The sequence below is a fragment of the Mesocricetus auratus genome, unplaced genomic scaffold (genome assembly GCF_017639785.1).
Source record: "Mesocricetus auratus isolate SY011 unplaced genomic scaffold, BCM_Maur_2.0 Super-Scaffold_100007, whole genome shotgun sequence".
NCBI lineage: Eukaryota > Metazoa > Chordata > Mammalia > Rodentia > Cricetidae > Mesocricetus > Mesocricetus auratus.
The window spans coordinates 65,272,603-65,293,420 of record NW_024429191.1 but is presented as its reverse complement, the minus strand read 5'-3'; the positions used below and the strand labels follow the sequence as shown (position 1 = coordinate 65,293,420).

At 41.9% G+C, this 20,818-nt stretch overlaps 1 protein-coding gene across 1 annotated transcript in view; it reads left to right on the top strand.

Annotated features, from left to right (window-relative positions):
- Gdpd1 (glycerophosphodiester phosphodiesterase domain containing 1) overlaps positions 1–20,287 on the top strand; it is a 37,198-nt gene extending 16,911 nt beyond the window's left edge. The window contains exons 4-10 of the mRNA XM_005076893.4: positions 844–889; positions 7,015–7,133; positions 7,708–7,797; positions 11,847–11,980; positions 15,448–15,507; positions 18,528–18,579; positions 18,936–20,287. Coding sequence (XP_005076950.1) covers positions 844–889; positions 7,015–7,133; positions 7,708–7,797; positions 11,847–11,980; positions 15,448–15,507; positions 18,528–18,579; positions 18,936–19,058 — 624 coding nt within the window. The 3' untranslated portion in view covers positions 19,059–20,287. The remainder of the gene's footprint in view (positions 1–843; positions 890–7,014; positions 7,134–7,707; positions 7,798–11,846; positions 11,981–15,447; positions 15,508–18,527; positions 18,580–18,935) is intronic.
- The last annotated feature ends 531 nt before the right edge of the window (positions 20,288–20,818 follow it).

Here is a 20,818-nt window from a genome sequence, read left to right as displayed (position 1 = left end):
TCTGTGAGTTTGAGGCCAGCCTGGTCTACAGAGTGATTCCCAGGACAGGCTCCAAAGTTACAGAGAAACCCTGCCTCAAAAACAAACAAACAAATAAAAAAAAGTGTGCCTTTACCTGTCCTGACACACACCTTTAATCCCAGCACTCAGGAGGTAGAGACAGGCAGATCTCTGAGTTTGAGGCCAGTTTGCCTACAGAGCAAGTTCTAGGACAGCCAGGGCTACGCAGAGACCATATCTCAAAACAACAACAACGAAACAAAATAATAACGCAAATTTCGGGCCCAGAGAGATGACTCAGAAGTTAGGAGCATACACTGCTCTTTTGGAGGGTCTGAGCTCTTTTCCCAGCCCCATGTCAGTTCTGTGGCGTCCAACACCTTCAAGGTCATTTGCATTCACACTCTCACACACCCCTACACATAATTAAAAATAATAAAAACAAATCTTTAAAGAAAGTAAGGAGGCAACAACTTTAAAAGTCTATAAATTTAATAGGTGGTATATAAGTAATTCTATCATGTCTTTGCCTCTGGAAAGCTAAAAGATGTTATGTTTAAATGTACGTCTTAATCTTTTTTAAAGAAACAAAATCTTAGCCGGGCGTTGGTGGCACACACCTTTAATCCCAGCACTCGGGAGGCAGAGGCAGGTGGATCTCTGTGAGTTCGAGACCAGCCTGGACTACCAAGCGAGTTCCAGGACAGCCTCCAAAGCCACAGAGAAACCCTGTCTTGAAAAAAAAAAAAAAAAAAAGAAACAAAATCTTTATGTCATAATGTGAGATGCTAAAGTGCTTTTTGTTTTTGAGAGCTAACCATTTTTTTATCATATCTTTTTAAGGAGCTCCCACCTTACCTTTGCAAACTGGATGTCCCATTTCAGAGAGGTAACATTTCTTTTTTATGGTATATTCATTTATGTAAAGAATCATAGTAGTTTCTTGTTAATAATATTTCCCTCTAACTTGACCTATGACCTACAAATCTAAAACCTTGATGACTATCTGATTCTGAGACTATTTGACCTAAATATTTAACTTTATCAGTTAGCTTAAATTCACCTGACAACTAATTGAAGCCTGAATACCATAATAGTTATATGAATTTAGATTTTTGGAGATAATTTATACTTTTCAGGGGTGGGTGGGGAGCAGGTTGTGTGTTTTGAGATAGTTTCAGTCTATATCTCATCTGGCCTTGAATTTGCTATGTATCCTAGACTGGCCTCAAACTCACAGCTGTCCTCCTGCCTCAGCCTTCAAAGTGGTGGGAGTTGTAGAATTGAGCCACCATGCTTGATTGCATTATTGTTGTTGTTCTTCTTCTTCCTCTTCTTCCTCTTCTTCCTCTCCTCTTCCTCCTCCTGTTCTTCCTCCTCCTCCTTCTTCCTTCTGTACTTCTAAAGCATCAAGTTTTATAGCATTTCTATTAGTTATAGTTATTTCCCATTATAAATATAATGAAGGATGAATAAATAAATAAGTGGATAAGTAGAAAAGACCTCTTGTAGATCTTTATGATTCTGGAGCATTTGATTCTGTCATTTAGCTGATACATCTGTTAAAAAAATTTATGTGGCATTTGTTTATTTGTATTTGTGTATTTATGTTGGTGTACCCACATATGCACCTGTGCCTTGAGAGAACAATTGAAGTTGCTTGGCTCTCTCTTTGTGTGTTGTGAGTTCTGGGGTTAAAACTCAGGTTTTCAGGTTTAGTGGCAATTGCCTTTACCCATAGAGTCACTCACCAGCCCACAGAGACAATCTTGCTTTTTTAGCCCAGGATGACGTGGGATTCACTGTGTAGCCAAAGCTGCCTCAAACTGAAGATGTTCCTTTCCTCTGTGCTCCAGCAGGCCCAGCTTTTGAGTCCCTTTATACTGTGAATATAAACACAGTACCTACATGGTTGTTTACAATGCCAATTCCAGAGGATATGATGCCCTCTTCTGACTTCCAAAGGCTCCTGCACAAATGCGGTGCATATAGATAGATAGATAGATAGATAGATAGATAGATAGATAGATAGAGATGTATAGGTATCCTCAGTCACTCACATATGTGCATAACTTTACATTTTAAAGTATTATTTAGATTAAACACCAAAGGCAGGGTAGGCTCAGGGGAGAAAAGAAAGAAAGGTAAATAAAAGTCAGGGGAAAAAATTAAAAGGTACTGGATGTGGTGCAGTATCCCATCTCTTGGGAAGCTGAGGCAGGCAGATCTCTGTGAGTCCTAGGCCAGCTAGGGCCACCTTGTTTCAAAAAAATAAAAATAAAGGCCTGGAGAGATAGCTTAGTGACTAAGAGTGATTGCTGTTCCTCCAAGAGGAACTAACTGAGTTTGGGTCCCAACACCCACATTGGTTTGCCCACAACTACCTACCTCTAGCTTTAGGTGATTTGATGCCTCTTCTGGCCTCCTCCAGTACCCACAAAAAACACACATGTGCACACAGACACACAGACACACAGACATACAGATAAATTAAAATAGAATAAAAGTAATAATGGAATAAAAATGAAACTCATCTGTCAGGCACATTTCAAGCTAATGTGTGTTGAATTTGTCTTCACCTAAGTAATGTGTGTGTGTGTGTGTGTGTGTGTGTGTGTGTGTGTGTGTGTGTGTGTGTGTGTGTGTGTTTGAGATAGGGTTTCTCCGTGTAACAGTTCTGGCTGTCCTGGAACTTGCTCTGTAGACCAGGCTGGGACACCAAGCCCAATAGCTCTGTTCAGTTTTAAGTGCTGAAAATAGAATTTGAATGTTTTCACTATATTTTTCCTCTTAAAGCAAGCCAACTCTGCAAATTTATTATTATTTTATTATTATTATCATCTGGCCTGTAACTCACTACATAGACCAGGCTGTTTGCACATTCACAGAGTTTCACCTGCCTCTGCCTCTGGAGTGCTGGAATTAAAGGTGTGTACCATCATACCTGGCAAGTCTCCACATGCCTTAAAAGATTCTTTTTAAAGACAAAAACAAACAAAAAACAAAAACCCTTTGGGTCTAAGAATTTCACAGCCTGTAGAGTGCTTGCCCAACACTGAGTAAACTCAATGTAAGAATAGGTTTATCATTCCAGCACTGGAAGAGGGAGGCAGGAAGACTACAAGTTCAGGGTGATCGATCCTTGGCTACCTACTGAGTTGGAGGCCAGCCTAAATTACATGAGACCCTGTTCTGAAAAAAGCAAAATGAAAAGAACCTTTCATTTTGTTTCTAGTTTTCTGTCTCCTCATAAAGTCTTGAAGTTGTGAATGTGGAGAGACCTCTAACAACACCTAAACCTCTCCTTTACAGAGAAGGAAACCAAAGTCACAGAGGAGATTAACTTGATCAAGGTCATGTAACAAGTAAACGACTGAGCTAGAATTTGACACTGTTTCCACCTTACCTGGTCAGTACTCAAATAGACTGTCCTCTCCCTCTTAGCAGTTTCCTGACTTGTCAAAAAATAATGGCAGTCACTCCAGTTTCAGACAACTGTGAAGATTTTTTAAGGGCTTTGTTTGTGTAGCCTTGACTGTTCCTGGAACTGTAGACAGGGCGAACTCAGAGATTCACCTGCCTCTGCCTCCCAAGTGCTGGGATTAATAAAGGCTTGTGCCACCACTGCCCGGTGTGGAAAAAAAAGTTTTTTTTGAAACTAGGTCTTACTGTGTAGTCCAGGTTGGTTTCAAACTCATAGAGATCCATTTACCTCTGTCTCTTTGGTCCTAGGATTAAAGGGTTGGGCCCCAAACTCAAGAAAAACAAACAGACAAACAAAAAACTTTTTATTTATATTGCATTTGACTCATAATTAATTTTAGAATGTTGAAAGTTTGGGCCAGGAAGAGGTAGATTGATCTCTGAGCCTGATCTACATAGTAAGCAACCAGCCAAGGTACCCTGCTGGGCCATCTCACCGACTCCTTGCTTGTTGGTTTCTCTGTACAGCCCAGACTGATTTGAAGCAAGATCCTCCTCCCTCAGTCTCCTGAGTGCTGGGATGTGTGTGATGCCCAGCTCTATGTATCATTTATTTGTCTAAAGTTAGTTTTGTCTGTTGGACCATTTTCTGTGTCCCTTGAGTATATCTTACTCAGATATGATGGCAATTCATTTGAATGTGAGTTCTCCATACTTAGAAGAAAGCAGTTATTTTACCAAACTAGAATATCACTGTCCAAATAGAACCTTCTGCAGTGACTGGAACATTCTGTATTTCTGTGTTGTGATATGAGACAGCCAATAGCCACACATGTGAATAGCACAACTGAGAAACTGAATTTAAGAAACAAAACAAAACAAAAAACCTGAGGGGCTGAAGAGACGACTTAGCTATTCTGATCGCTGCCCTTGAAAAAGACCAGAGTTCTTTTCTATCTAGTGGCTTGCAATTATCTGTAACTCCAGTTTCAGAAGGTCAGGTAACCTGTGACCTCCGAGAGCGCCAGACATGTATGTGGAGCACATACACATGCAGGAAAACACCAGCACACATAAAGAATACATCTAAAAGTAATTTTTAAACATTTCAAAGCTACTTTGGAGTGTGCCTCTCGGGGAAGGGGTAGCCCCCACATCTTCCCCCAGGAGTGCCTGGGATGGTGGGGGTGGACACTTGAAGGGGACAAAGTACAAAAGGGACCCACTGCAGACTCAGGGCAAAGGATTGGTGCTGGGACCTGGGAGCACCACCCACCCACAGTGGGGACTGGCCCCAGGCACATAGGCAAAGAGGTTAGACACAAAGCTACAGGTTCCTCCTTCTCATTTGCCTTTTTCTGTTTCTTCTGACGGCCTCCCCGATCTCCCTCCACTAACTGGTGGCAACTTATTTGACAGATATGGGCTGGAGAGAGAGCTCAGTGGTTAAAAATATTTGCTGCTCTTGCAGAGGACCTGGGTTCGGTTCCCAGCACCCATATGGTGACTAGCCATCCAGCCATAACTCCAGTTCCAGTGTAGTACACAACCTCTTCTGGCCTTTGTGGGCCAGGCACACACTTGGTGTACGCTCAAACATACGGGCAAAATGCTCGTAAAGTAAGATGAATGCATCTTTTTAAAATTTTATTTTATGTTCTTTTTTTTTTTTTTTTTTTGCTTTTTTGCTTTTTTGCTTGCGTGTATGTCTGTGTGAGGTGTCAGAAGCCCTGGAACTGGAGTAACAGACAGGTGTGAGCTTCTATGTGGGTGCTGGGAATTAGACCCTGGGTCCTCTGGAATGAGTAGTCAGTGCTCTTAACCGCTGAGCAGTCTCTTCAGTTCCTGAATACATCTTTAAAAATATTCATTTGTATTATTTTTAAGAGAGAGAGAGAGACAGAGTGTGTGTGTGTGTGTGTGTGCGCGCGTGTGCGTGCGAGCGCGCGCCTGGAACTGAATTCTAGACCTTTGGAAGAGCAGTATGTGCTCTTAACTGCTAGCCATCTCTCCATCTCCATAAATAAGCCTTTCTTTAAAAGTTTACTTTTAAATAATTTCATAAGTTATTGGATTAGTACTTGGTTTGCCTGAAAAATTAGTCTCATGTCTCTGAAAACTTCAATGATAATCTCCTAACAAAACAGTCTCAACTAATGAATGGTTAAATTAAAATAATTAGCTGGGCATGGTAGCACACATCTTTAATCCCAGTACTAGGAAAGCAGAAACAGGCAGATCTCTTGAGTTTGAGGCCAGCCTTGTCTGCATACACAGTGTAATATTTTGAAACCTTTAAATATCTTCATAATATAAATGGCTGGCTGAGTGAAGTCACATATATGTGTAATCCTAACCCTTGGGTGGTAATCCTAACCCTTGGGAGGTAGAGGCAGGAGGAGCAGTCATTCAAGGCCAGCTATCCCTGTGTAGTAAATCAAGGCCTTGGTGGGCTACATGAGCTACTGTCTCAAAAACCAAAAACAAGGAAGAAACCAATAGAGAATATGTAGCTCAGTGGTAGAATGCCACCTATAATGTGTGAGACCCTGGATTTATCCCAAGTAGCATAAAAACAAAAGTCAAGAAATAAGCCAGTGAGAAAATAGTATTAATGGGTTGTGTCAATGTCAGTATTTTGGGTGTGATATGGTATATGGTTTTTCAAGATGTTGTCATTGGGAAATCTGAACAATGAATGCATAGATCTGTGTATTATTTCTAACAATCTTCATGTGACTCTAGTTATCTTGGAAACCTAAAAAATTGAAATCACAGTTGGGCATGGCAGCATATGCCTTTAATTCCAGCACTTGAGACAGAGGCAGGCAAATCTCTGAGAATGTGAGGTCAGCCTGGTCTACGGTAAGCTCCAGGACAGCCAGGGCTAACAGAAAAACCCTGTCTTGAAAACAGCAAAAATAAGATAAATTGAAATCAAAATTATAAATGTATGACATAAAAAATTTTTTTGTTGTTTGTTTTTCGAGGCAGGGTTTCTCTGTGGCTTTGGAAGCTGTCCTGGAACTCACTCTGTAGACCAGGCTGGCCTCGAACTCACAGAGATCCACCTGCCTCTGCCTCCCAAGTGCTAGGATTAAAGGCGTGCGCCACCACCGCCAGGCTGACATAACAATTTGTATGGACATAAAAATAACAAGCTAAAAACCAAAGGGCACACTGCATTGTAGCTGTGTCAAAGAATGCACAGGGAGCCGGGCGTTGGTGGCGCACGCCTTTAATCCCAGCACTCGGGAGGCAGAGGCAGGTGGATCTCTGTGAGTTCGAGACCAGCCTGGACTACCAAGTGAGTTCCAGGACAGCCTCCAAAGCCACAGAGAAACCCTGTCTCGAAAAAACCAAAAAAAAAAAAAAAAAAAAAAAAAAAAAAAAAGAATGCACAGGGAGAGAAGGAAACCATCAAGCCCTCGTGATAACATGGCTGAGTTTCTGCATTTCACATAACTCCTTTCTACTTGACTCTCGCCATTTTCCTATGATGCACATGGACTCTCAATTCCAGCCATTAAAGAAGTAAGAGTCAATCCTTTGAGAATGGAAGTTACCATTTAAAAATCTTATTTTCCTCAGCATGCAAGTGTGAAGGAAAAGATAACCGAATTCCATTGCTGAAGGAAGTGTTTGAAGCCTTTCCTGAGACCCCCATTAACATCGATATCAAAGTCAACAACAATGTGCTGATTCAAAAGGTACATGGGCCATAGCTTCAGTAAGGTCAGGGTAGGTGACAGATTGATAGTGTGCAAGGAAATGCCATATTCTGGCCATCAGCATTGTTTGATTGCAAAAACTAAATAAGATTGGAATAGCTGAGAGACTGATAGTAATCAAGGAAACCAGATATGCCAGAACTGAGCATTGTTTAAAGTAATGACCCATAAAAGTCACCGTAGAAAATGTTCCTATGTTCTGTTTCCAGCGAGTTGGCCTAGCCTGGACCTGGATAAAAGCGAGCTCTCTTAGGCTCTAGTCATCCTGACATTGCTATAATTGACTACCAGTTTTAAGTTGTTTCATTCGTGGTTGGTTGCTAAGTAGTCAGATTCTAATTTTATGCCTAGTTACCGAGTAGTCATGGTCTAATACATTTTAGAGTGGTAAATGTAAATACTCTCACATTTTATAAAATAATCTCTATCAGTTTTTCCACAGTTTTATACTATTTTCTGACAGATAATTGATTGTAACCCATTTTCAAAGTAAAACAATACAGGTGGATTTACATATAGGCATATACATAAAATTTTGACTTTTCACATGTAGGTCTCAGAATTGGTGAAGCAGTATAAGAGAGAGCACCTAACGGTGTGGGGCAATGCCAGCTCTGAAATTGTAGACAAATGTTACAAAGAGGTAAGCTTCAGAAACAAGCCGGGATGCTGGCTCTGTGTTTGCATGACTCACTATAGCAGCGGTTTGCAAAGCCCACTCATGTGTCTCATAGCTCATGTGCAAATCATAGAGGTGACGGACTGCCTCTAGCAGCTTAAGTTTGTTGTGAGACAGTCTAGGAGTCTTGGTTGGGTTCATTTTCTCTGCCTGTTAAAGAAAATACCTGAAGCACCTCAGGTAGCAAGGGACCCAGACAGATTCAGTAGTTAAAGGAAGGTGTTTATTGGGGTGAGGAAGCTGCACAGGGCAGATGTGCAGAGAAAAGGACCTTCTGCAGAGTCGAGGTGGGGGCCTCACAAAGCTGAAGATCCAGGGTCTTCTCGAGGCTTGGGGGGTGTGTTTGTTTTGGGGTTTTTTTGTTTGTTTGTTTGTTTAGTTTTTTTTTCTGGTTTTTCGAGACAGGGTTTCTCTGTATTGTTTTGCAGGCTGTCCTGGAACTCGCTCTGTAGACCAGGCTGGTCTCGAACTCACAGAGTCCACCTGCCTCTGCCTCCCAAGTGCTGGGATTAAAGGTGTGCACTACCAACACCCAGCGGCTTGGGGGTTTTAAAGCCTCCAAGGAGTCGGTCCCCTACTTTAGGGTTGGTCAGTTTGAAGACAGGTAGGATGGTTGATTGGGTCGAAACTGTTGTGTGACATGTCTCAATCAGGCCTTGAATTTTTTGAGTTAGTCCATCTGCAGGGGGCCTGTTGGTGGGTGGCAAACGCTGCTAGGCTTTTGTCTCAAGTCAGGAGGTTGAGGAAATTTCCATCTTAGAAATCAACAGCTTTGTTATCTAGCCATGGTCCCTCTCTTCCCTATCATTCTATACGTCTGCTTGCCTATGGGGAGTCTCTCAGTTGTAATCAGATTGGTTTGATGAACTGTATCACATGCTACTAAGATTTGTCCATCAATGTTGTATGCACTATACATGAAAGATAATCTTTGGGTACATTAAATTTCTGTGTGGGTAATTTCAAAATTATTTTGTTTTCCAAATTGTTTTTGCTCTCCCACACATAACTCAAGTCAAGGTAATGAATGTTGCATAGTACATACAGCAGGTCATTCACCCTTTGAAGATTTCCTTGTGGTTGGAAATGTGTCTGTAAAACTTTGCTTTGTTTTTGAAATGATTTTCCACATCCTCCAGCAACTTTCATGAGCCCCTAAAACTTGGGATTCAAATGCAAAAAAAAAAGTCTTAAGAACTACAGATTCCAGCCAGCATTGGTGGTGCACGCCTTTAATCCCAGCACTCGGGAGGCAGAGGCAGGCGGATCTCTGTGAGTTCGAGGCCAGCCTGGTCTACAGAGCGAGTTCCAGGACAGCTTGCAAAACAATACAGAGAAACCCTGTCTCAAAAAACCAAGAAAAAAAAAAAAAGAACAGAAGATTCCTTTTCATTTTTATTTATACAATTAATTCATATACTGTGGTGCCAGGGATTCAACCAAGCCTGGTTCATACCACACTGCCACTGAGTTATCCTAAGTCCCCTGTTTTTTTCTTTTTTAGAATACAAATGATATCAAAGTATAGGGGAAAATATCATGACACAAATAGAAATTCTCAGATAGACACAAAGAACTCTTTTAGGACAGTCCTTCCTTCTCAGCAGAAAAAACAAAAACATTTAGGGCCTGGGCCTAGCATGTCATCTCAGAGTACAGCTGAGGCCCCACCAGGCTGCGTAAGTGTTCCTTATGTGTCTGGGCTGTGAGGGCCCAATATAGCGTGTGAACAAAAGGAGACCACAGAGCTCATTTGTTGACCACACAGCTTCAGGTGTTAAGAAATTTCTTTCCACTCAAAACTGGCCATTGTCTAATGATATTTTAAGGTGTTACCACAGGGAGAGAATGTACTGGAAGCCTACATCATCACAACAACTTTTCAAGATAATAGTTATACAAATGCCAGGGAGTCAAGTCTGTCTTTATTCGCTGGTGGGGGAATGCACCACCACTTTCTAAAGCAGTTGGAGAGGGTTTGTTTTAAATAAAACTAAACACACATTTACCGTATGAACCAGCAATTTCATCCTAGTCATTTGTCCCCAAACCCGTGCAAAGGAGGAAGGAGGAAACTGACTCCTCAGAGTTGTCCTCTGATTACCACTTGGGAGCCGTGGCATGCACACCCACATGCACAACGTGCGTATACACAAAAATAAAAATAAAGCTAGGTAGGCGTGGTAATTTATGCCTTTAATCTCAGTGCTCAAGAGATAGAGTTTGAGGTCAGCCTGGTCTACATAGAGAGACCATGTCTCAAAAAAATTACCGTAAGAAAAACTAAAAACTCAACCTTAAACCAGGCCAGCCATGCAGGCCTGTAATCCCAGCTACTCTGGAGGCTGAGGTCAAGGTAAACCTGGGCTACAGAGTAAATTCAAGACCACCCTGGGAAACTTAGCAAAATCCTGTCTCAAATTAAAAAGTAAAAAGAAGTGAGACTGTAGCTCGGTGAAAGAACACGTCCCTAGCAATACTCAAAGCCTTGGGTTCAAACACACAGAGGTGCACACATGCACTCAAAATGTTACATACTGATGGGTGGCAAGATGGCTCAGCAGGTAAAAGCACGTATGGCCCAATAACCTGAGTTCAACACCCCAGAGCCCAGACTGGAAAGAGAGAAGTGACTACCTTCTGCAACTTGTCCTCTGGTCACTACATGTGCACCCCCACCCCAAATAAATATAAAATTTTTAAACTTACATGCTGGGGCCAGAGGGATGGCTCACTTGTTGCTCAAGCGTGAAGCCTGAGTTTGAGTCCCAGCATCCACATCATAGGCAAGAGGTCAACCTCCAAACACAGATACAAGTATTGCCACTGCAAATAAACATGTACATACACACACACACACACACACACACAGAGAGAGAGAGAGAGAGAGAGAGAGAGAGAGAGAGAGAGAGAGAGAGAGAGAGAGAGAGGAGAGAAATGAATAAATAAATCCCTTCTTTAAAAAGGGATTATATGCAGTGTAGTTCCATTTATATAACATTCTCAAAATTGTAGATGCGAATTGCAGACTGGAGGGAGTAGGGAGTGGGCACAGTGCTGGTAGGATATTCTCTATCTCATCTGTGGTGGTTACATGAATCTGTACATGGATCTCACAGATTTAAACACATGAACACACACATACACACACAGGTCAAAATGATGACACAAAGGAAATACAGTGCAAGCTGAAGAAAGCCTGTCATCGAATCAGCAGTATTGCATCAACTGGCTTTGATCCTCTAGTCCAGCCTCATGTCAAGCACGTATCATACTCTATTATTTTTATACCTTTCTGTGAGTCTCTAATTATTTCTGAGAAAGAGTTAGAGTCTTGCTCTAATTTACAAAATTCTGTTCTTCATTCGTTTTACAACAGGGTCTCATATAGCCCAGGCTGGCCTCAAACCCGAGGTCCCTTTGTCTCAGCCTGCCATGTGCTGGGAGTGTAGGTGTGCACTGTCACACTCTATGTTCTGTATTTGATCCACAACAGACCAGAACAGGGACGTATTTGCTACAGTACTCATGTGCGTGTTTGCACTCTGGGTACTCTTTTGTTTGTTTTGGTTTTTGTTTTTCGAGACACAGTTTGTCTATGTAGCTCTGGCTGTCCTGGAACTCACTCTGTAGACCAGACTGGCCTGAAACTCACAGAGATCCACCTTCCTGTGCCTCCTCCATGTTGGGATGAAAGGTGTGCACCACCACTGCCTAGTGAGCTATTTTTAGCAGGAGTCAGATTGCCAGATATTTTCTGCATCATCTCTCTTTTGCTGTTGTTTTGTTGTGTTTCTCCTAGTCTCTAGTTGTTCAGACTATAACCAACAGACCCACGTATTACAAAAGCATCTAATTATGGACTAGTTATTTCTGAATTGTTATTGTAATGAACATTCATAATTCAGAGAATGTTTGCAAGAGTTGTCAACATATAGTCGGGGAACTATATTCTGAGGTTTGTAAATTGATCCTGCTCGTTAAAGTAACATAAGACATTGTTTGTGTTTTAGAATTCAGATATCCCAATACTCTTCAGCCTACAGCGTGTCCTACTCATCCTTGGTCTTTTCTTTACCGGCCTCTTGCCCTTTGTGCCCATTCGAGAACAGTTCTTTGAAATTCCGATGCCGTCTATCATACTGAAGTAAGTCCTTATACTTTTTACCAGTTACCGATACTGAATGCTCAAGGTAAAGAACCCAGCCTCAGATGCTTTATTATAGCTACAGAAAAACAGACTAAAGCAAATATCAACAATAAAAAAAAATACTTTCCCACCCCTAGCTACAGGCAGTTGACAGCTTGTGAAGGAGAGAGTCAGCCTTCCTCCATGGTGAGGTCACTGTTACCTTGCCAGTGCTCTAGTAACTCCACAGGGACGTTCATGTAAGCAACCCTAATTAAATTGAGTTTAAAGCGGGGGGGCCGGGGGAGGGATGGCATGAACACACGACGGGGTGTTATTGGAAGGAGGAAATCATCCAAAGAGAGTGGGGATAAAAAAGAATCGTGAGGGATTAATATGATCAACTACATGTATGGAGTTTTCAAAGAATACATTTTAGCAACATTTTAAAGAAATTAATAGATGTTTGTGGGACTTGGATATATTTTAGATGTTGAGCTCTTGCTGGAAAACATGAAGCCCTGGGTTCAATCTCCCACACCAACATAGAAAAATGAATTATGATATCAAAAGCTTCTTATATATAATTAGATCATATTTTGTGTGTGTTGTTGGGGGGGATGTTAACCTCTGGCACTGTTCCTCAGGAGCTGTCCACCTTATTACTGAGACAGGAGCTCTGACTGGGACCTGGGGCTCACTAATTAATTATTCTAAACTAGTTTGCCAGCATGCCGCCTTCCCTGCAGTGGGATTACAAAATGCACATCACCGTGTCCAGTTTATTTTTTAGCGTGGGTGCAGAAGATGAGGCTCAGATCACCGTGCTTGCACGAGCACAGTACTGTCTGAGCCACCCCCTCAAGCCCATAATCCCCAACCAAGTTTTTATTACATTTACGTACTGTGTGTGTGCATGAATGTACTCTCAAGTGTACCACTGCACACATGTGTGTATCACTGCACACATGTGTGTACCACTGCACACATGTGTGTACCACTGCACACATGTGGAGCTCAGAGGGCAGCCATGAGCAATCAGGTCCCTCCTTCTACCACGTGGGTCATCAGATTTGGTAGCAAGCACCTCGCTGAGCCATCTTGATGACCCATTTTCAGTATTATGATTAGTTCCCATTTTTACTGTTGAGATTCTTGGTGATAAACTTTTAAATTTTGTCAGCTCTCCATTATATTTGTTAAAAAGCTTCCATGAACATTTCTTAAACAAAACAACTGAAAATACCTTTTCATGCGTGTGAGCACACACGCACACACCTTATTAGTGTATCCCAGGTGACGTCAAACTCATGGTAACCCTATTACCCAGCCTCTAGTGTGTTGGGATTTCAGGCATGTGCCACCCCACCCTGCTCAGAAAACGCTTGTCTGCAAAGAAACTGTTTTCATTTGCTGTACTAAAAGGGTTCTAACCATTTATTACTGAAGTGTTTAGCTTTTTGCTGTGTAAACTAGCATACCATGTCCTCTAGACAGCTCTGTGGGCTCTTTAGGGAAGTGAATGTTACTACAACACAAACATAGGAAGCAGAAACACTGGGGACTCTGTGCGTTGGTCTTCTCTCTGGGAAGTGATTACAAGGACTACAGAGATGGCTTTATTGGTTTGAGGCCAGCCTGGTAGAGCAAGTTCCAGAATAGCCAGAGCTACACAGAGAAATCAGGTCTTGAAAAACAACAGAGCAAAACAAAGAAAATTGGAGCTAGAGATGCAGCTTGGTTGTTAGAATGCTAGGCTAGTATCCATGATGCCCCAGATTTTATCCCAGAATTGCATAAACTGAGTGTGGCACCATTTACAGGGGCTAGGGAGAGGACTCAGTGGGTAAAGTGCCTGCCGCAGAAGCATGAGGACCCGAGTTCAGGTCCAGTGTGTCCACATAAAGCCAGATGCATCAGTAACCTACGGGCTGGTAGGAAACAGATTGACGATCGCTGGAGTTCAGCCAGCTTAGTCAATATGGGAGGACGAGGGGGAGGGGAGTGACAGTATAAGCAGGAGAAATTAGAAAAGAAACAGGAAATGAAGAACTGAGGAACATGAAAAGCCTGTTTGGCATATGACAAATTCAAAGCGCAGCCAAGAAGCCTTGGCAGGAGAGAGGTGTGGCAGAGATTTCCTGACAGATGGCTGTGCAGCCCCAGAACTCAGAAACTGGAAGACAGCAAAAGCAAAAGTAATAACTAAAGAGATTGAAGAAAGCGCTCGGGGTGGGGCTTAAGTGCCAGGTTGGCCGTTTTCATAGGAAAGCCCAGGGTCCAGATCTTCAAATACGGAAGCAGGAAGATCTGTGGCAGCCAGAGTGCTGCACACTGCTAGCTCTCCAAAGGGTGAAGATCACAAGTTCAAGACCAATTTACGCTCCATAGTGAGACTGGGGACATGGAGGTATGCAAAGCGTAAGGGAAATTAAAACTGCAAAACCATCATTAAAAGAAAAAGTGTCAGTGGTGAGATGTGGTGGCTATACCTGTCATCCCAGCACTTCAGACATGAGGCAGGAGAGCCAAGACCCCATCCCAAAGCAAACCAAACCAAAATGAAGAACAACCGCAAAAACATCTGACTTTTGCCCAAGTATATTTTATTTAGACAGGGCCTTACTACTTAACTCTGGCAGGCCTAGAACTCCATATGTAGACCAGGCTGGCGTTGAACTCACAGAGACAGAACCCTTCCACCCCCATCTCTTCTTCCTAGTGCTGGGACGAAAGATATGCACCACCACACCAGACACACTAATCCATAGGGCAGTTTGGTTGTGCTTTTAAATTTTATTTTTTTAAATGTATGGCTATTCTACCTGTATGTATGTCTATGCGCCACATGTGTGCCTGGCACCTGTGCAGGCCAAAGAGGCTATCAGATCCCCTGGAACTAGAATTACTGTTGATAGTTGTGAACTGTCATATGAGTTCCAGGAACCAAACCTGCATCCCTGTGAGACTGGCCAATGCTCCTAACCATTGAACCATCTCTCCATACTTTGATTGCATTATTAAATCTACCAGTATGGGAGATATTAAATTTTAACAGACAGTACAGAAAAAAAAGGATACAACAAAAGATAAGATAATGATAAGTCTAGGGCACAAGGTCTCTGGGAAATTAATTTTTCTTTAGTTTTGCTTAGCTTTGTAAACTTCTAGTAAAAGTTAGTTCAAGGCCAGTAGAGACAGAACCAAATTTGTATTCTTTTTTGTCCTTTGACAAGTATTTTTAAACTTTATTTATTTTGTTGTTGTTTTTTTTTGTTTTGTTTTGTTTTTTGAGAAAGGGTATCACTATGTAGTTCTCTCTGTCCTGAAACTCACTGTGAAGACCAGGCTGACTGTGAACTCATAACGATCCTCCTGCCTCTGTCTCCCATCCTATCTGCAGGCACTGTTTTCAGTTTGATTTTTTTTTTTTGTTGTTCTATCACACTGATACATTCCTGTGTTCTGATCCTTTATTTTCCTAGGCTAAAAGAACCACACACTATGTCCAAAGGTCACAAGTTTCTCGTTTGGCTTTCTGATACGTAAGTATTTTACTTACTACTGTGGCTATATGTAGATAGATTTTCCTGTCCTGCCTCATCCTGCAGCCATTCAGTCCCAAATAATCACACAGAGGTTTATACTAATTATAAACTGTTTGACCTATTGCTCAGGCTTATTCGACCTATTGCTCGAACTCACAGAGTTCCGCCTGCCTCTGCCTCCCGAGTGCTGGGATTAAAGGCATGTGCCACCAACGCCCAGCTGGCAGCCTATAATTCTTATCTCTTCAACCTTCATAAGAAAACCAGGTATCTGTCCATTCACCTAAATGGTTTACTCCAGGTGGTATAGCTAGTTACTAGCAAGGTTGTAAAAACTAACTGTTCCCTTCTACTTCCTTGCTGTTTCCACAAACCCCACAGTTCAACATGGTAAAAAGAAGTGTGTATGGCAATACAGGGTGTGTAAAAGTGGGTATTGTCGGCTGGCACGTTTCTTGGAAATATTTGCACCAAAACATCACAATGTAGTCCTGCCTACAAGGTCCTGATTGATGCCTGATGTCCAAGAGTCTTGGAGAATTAGTTTTGTCTTTTCTGCATGTCACAGGAGTCTAATCTTTTTGTATTTTATTCTTGCTTTAATTTCTAGGTTTTTTTTTTTTTTGGTTTTTTTTTTTTTTTTTTTTTTTTTTGGTTTTTCGAGACAGGGTTTCTTTGTGGCTTTGGAGGCTGTCCTGGAACTTGCTTGGTAGTCCAGGGTAGTCTCAAACTCACAGAGATCCACCTGCCTCTGCCTCCCGAGTGCTGGGATTAAAGGCGTGCACCACCAACGTCCGGCTAATTTCTAGTCTTTAAGAATCCAATTTTGTTCTTTATTTTAATTTTAATTTTTTTTTTTTTTTTGGTTTTTCAAGACAGGGTTTCTCTGTGGCTTTTGGAGGCTGTCATGAAACTAGCTCTTGTAGACCAGGCTGGTCTCGAACTCACAGAGATCCAACTGCATCTGCTTCCCAAGTGCTGGGATTAAAGGTGTGTGCCACCACCGCCCAGCTATTTATTTTAATTTCATTTTACACTCCAGTCACAGTTCTCCCTCCAACCCCCCATCCTGGCCTCCTTTCACCTCCTCCCCAGCCCATCCCCCAGCCACTCTTCCTAAAGGGTAAGGGCTCCATGAGGAGTCAACAAAACCTGGCCCATTAAGTTGAGGCAGGACAAAGCCCCTCTCCCTGCATTAAGGCTAAGCATGGCATCCCATCATAGGGAGTGGGCACCAACAAGCTAGCTCATTACTGGAATTATATCTTGGTCCTACTGCCACTAAGCATGGCATTCCACCCTAAGGAATGAGCTCCAACAAGGTAGCTCATGTACCAGGTTTGTATCATGGTCCTGCTGCTCAGGGCCTCTCTGATAGTTCAAGCTTTTCAACTGTCTCCCACATGCAGAGGACCCCATGGAGGAGCCATAGCTGTCAGTCTAGAGTTCACGAGTTTCCACAAGCGTGGTTCAGCTGTCTCTGTAGATTTCTCCTTCCTGATCTTGACCTTGCTCATATATCCCTCCTCCCTCTCTTTGACTGGATTTCCAAAGCTCCGCCTGGTGCTTGGTTGTGGGTCTCTGCATGTGATTCCATCAGTTACTGCATGAAGGCTCTATGATGACAATTGGGCTATTCACCAATCTCATTACAGGGGAAGGCCAGTTCAGGCACCCTCTCCACTACAGCTAGGAGTCTTAGCTGGGGTCATCCTTGTGGATACATGGAAATTCCCCTCGCACCAGGTTTCTCCCTAGCCCCATAATGGCTCTCTCTAGTCTGGTTATTCTTTGCTTTACATTTAGTATCCGCACATGAGAGAGCACATACCATGTTTGTCTTTCTGAGTCTGGGTTGCCCTCACTCAGGATGTTTTTTTTTTAATAATTATTTTTTATGTGCATTGGTGTTTTATCTGCATGTATGTCTGTGTGAGGGTGTCAGATGTTGGAGTTACAGACAAGTGTGAGCTGCTATGAGAGTGTTGGGAATTGAATTCAGGTCCTTCTGGAAGAACAGCCAGTGCTCTTAACCTCTGAGCCATCTCTCCAGGCCCTCAAGAATACATTTTAATTGGTGCAAAAGCTCATGATTGCTAGGTTTTCATATTTAATCACTGTAATACATGTAAATGGATAGGAATAGGATTGATCTGTAAGGGCTGGAGGCATGGCTCAGTGGTTAAGAGTACAGACTGCCCTAGCACAGGGTTTGATTTCCAAAACCCATGTTAGGCTGCTTGCAATTGCTTGTAACTTCAGCTCCGGGGGATCTGATGCCCTCTACTGGCCTCCTCATGCACCTGCTCTCATGTGTGCACATGTCTGTCTACATAGACACCACACATAGAGACATAATTTAAAATAAAACTTAAAAAAAGAATATTTGTAATTTTCCAGTTCGACTAGTTCCCATCTTGTTTAAGTGATTTGCAGTCTAAATCATTTTTCACAGATAAAATCACAATGAATAGACATACAAAAACATATGTGATAGAAATATGATGGCACAGAACTGAAATTGAATTCCCTGCCTTATTTAACTTGGAAAGTTGGGCACAGTGACAGGGGCTTCTAGCTCATATTTACTTTCATCCCGGCTCCAGCAGACAAAGCGAGGAGATTCTACTTCACTGAGGTGCTGCAAGGTGAATGGTCTGGTGGGCAGCCAAGGGCAGTCCTAAAGCATGCTTAGGGTGGCCAGCAGTCAGAAGTTACGAAAATTCATCCAGCTGGCCTTTAGAGAGAGAAGCAACTAGGTTTTTGCTGATCAGAAGTTAGATAGGACAGTCTGGTCTACATAGGTAATTTAGGCCAGCTAGGGTAGTGAAACTGTCCAAAAAGAAAGAACATTAATTTGTAACAACCATTATTACCTGAGATGTTTGCTTATATTGCTGAAGCATTTGGATTAAACTAGCAATTATTAAACTCTATGAACTGACAGAGAAGACAAAGGTTAATTCTAGTCCTGAGGACGAAGATGTGCCTGAATCTGCTGTTTTTTCCCCCTCTAGCTTATTAATGCGGAAAGCTTTATTTGACCACCTCACTGCCCGGGGCATCCAAGTAAGTCTGGGATAACAGTGCTCTCCCATTTGATATAAACCACAGTGCAGGGTTTTTAACTGTCTGAGCTGTGGCTTTGGGGCTACAGCTGTAATGAGGACTGTGTGCTCTTCCTGACGGTTAGTAATAAATCATTAGCTACAGTCTCGTATGAAAGAGGGCAGCTGAAGTCAGAGCGGAGGGGTGGTGAGTATCTAATGAGGAAATGTGATTTTTTAAAAAAAAGAGCTTAATCATTTCTTAAAATGACAACCTTTATAAGGTTCATTGTAAGTGTGTTGAGACCATAGCTGAGAAACGTAAAATCATTTGCTGTTTAACACCTCTTCTTTTACTTCCTGTACCCCAATTTCCAGGTCTACATTTGGGTTTTAAATGAAGAGCATGAGTACAAAAGAGCTTTTGATTTGGGAGCGACTGGAGTCATGACAGACTACCCAACAAAGCTTAAGGATTTCCTAAATAATTTTCCAGCATAGAAAAGGGTCTCAGAATCACATGACTTGAAAAGATGCGAGAAAAGGTGTGTCACCATTGTGTCCCTGAGATTCCAGGATGATAAAAAGGTTTAATCAGTTAAGTTTTTATTACCTCATTTTAAAGCCTGTATGGGAATGTAGAAACTTCTCTATACTGTATATTTATTTTCAACAATATTGCATATTTTACATTGGTAACTTGTTCTGAAAGATAACTGGCTATGAGATGTAGGTAGATCATTGATCAAGATGGCTGTATGTGACACAGTATTCTGCTATTGTAAATCTCAAATCAAAGACTGGAGGCCAATTGGGCATTAACCTTCACTGAGAAAAGATCAACCATGGTAAAAGATTATTGAGCTGGGCATGGTGATGCAAGCCTGTAATCCCAGCATTTGGGAGGCTGAGGCAAGAGGGTCATGAGTTCAAGGTCAGCCTGGGCTACATAGTGAACTCCCCTGTTTTTAATTTTTTTAATAAAAAGAAGAAAATTATTGAAGGCCATTGCAGCCTTTTTGAAATGTCTGGTTATGTCTAGGTGCATTTTAGTTACAGGGGAAAGAAGTGGAAGAAGAACCTGGAAGTGGATGTTTAATAGTCAGCGAGCAAGGCGTGCGCTAGTGATAGATGGCAAATTCAAGTGAAGTTTGTTCCTTACTCAGAAATCAACTCTGTGGGCTGAAACAGGCTGCGAGGTCATGGTTGTTAATGGGAGACATTCCCTGTGGAGTCTTTTTCAGATGTGTGACGATGCTACTGTGTCTATTTTTCTATGTCTTCAAAAATAGACTTTTTAATTGTAAACTAAGATCCAACTAGTCATGCTTTTGTTTCCTCTAACAAAATACACGATTATTATCTTTTGGGCTTGACCTGACTGTTTAGACCTCCATCGACATCGTAAGGGACACGGCAGCCCTAGCACTGATTAACTAGCAGGAGTGCAGCACCATTGTGGGTATTTTTAGTGTGAGTCAACAGACTCGCCCAACATTAGACATCACTTCCTCTCCTTTCAGATGTGACTTCCTGCAAATCTGTTTCTAACCTTTTTGACTAATTTTCCATGATATCAAATTGGGAGATAAGATATAATACAGACTAATAAGTGTCTTTTTGCTAAATTATGTCTCGTGTGGGTTTGCCGCAAATAGCTGTGAGAACGGCCTTACTCTCCCATCTTTGCTCTGTTGTTTAAGCTGTAATAAAGTTTTCCAAGAGTAAAATGAGGGCCTTGATTTCCTTTCACTTTTTTTTTTTTTTTTTTTTTTTTTTTGGTTTTTCAAGACAGGGTTTCTCTGTGGCTTTGGAGGTTGTCCTGGAACTCGATTTGTAGACCATGCTGGCCTTGAACTTACAGAGATCCGCCTGCCTCTACCTCGAGTGCTGGGATTAAAGGTGTGTGCCACCAACACCAGACTTTCCTTCATACTTGCAATTCCAGTGTGTTTCATATAGCTTTTTCAGTTAATGAGGTAATTAATCAATAAATGAGTAAACCTGGATTTCTCACTAGCGTAAGGAAAATAGAACTATAAATTAGGAAGTTATTTCTTGACATTTGGACAGCAACTTGTGCAAGCTAGTCTACTGGTGCAGACTTTTACTTTTTTGTATAGTAACTTTTATTCTAGTTCTTAGAGATCATTTTAATCTTATTTATTTATCTCTGAGGCCTCATTTTTGTACCCCAGGCTGGCCTTGAACTCATGATGCTCCTCCTACCTCAACCTCTTTTTTAAAATTTATTTTGTTTG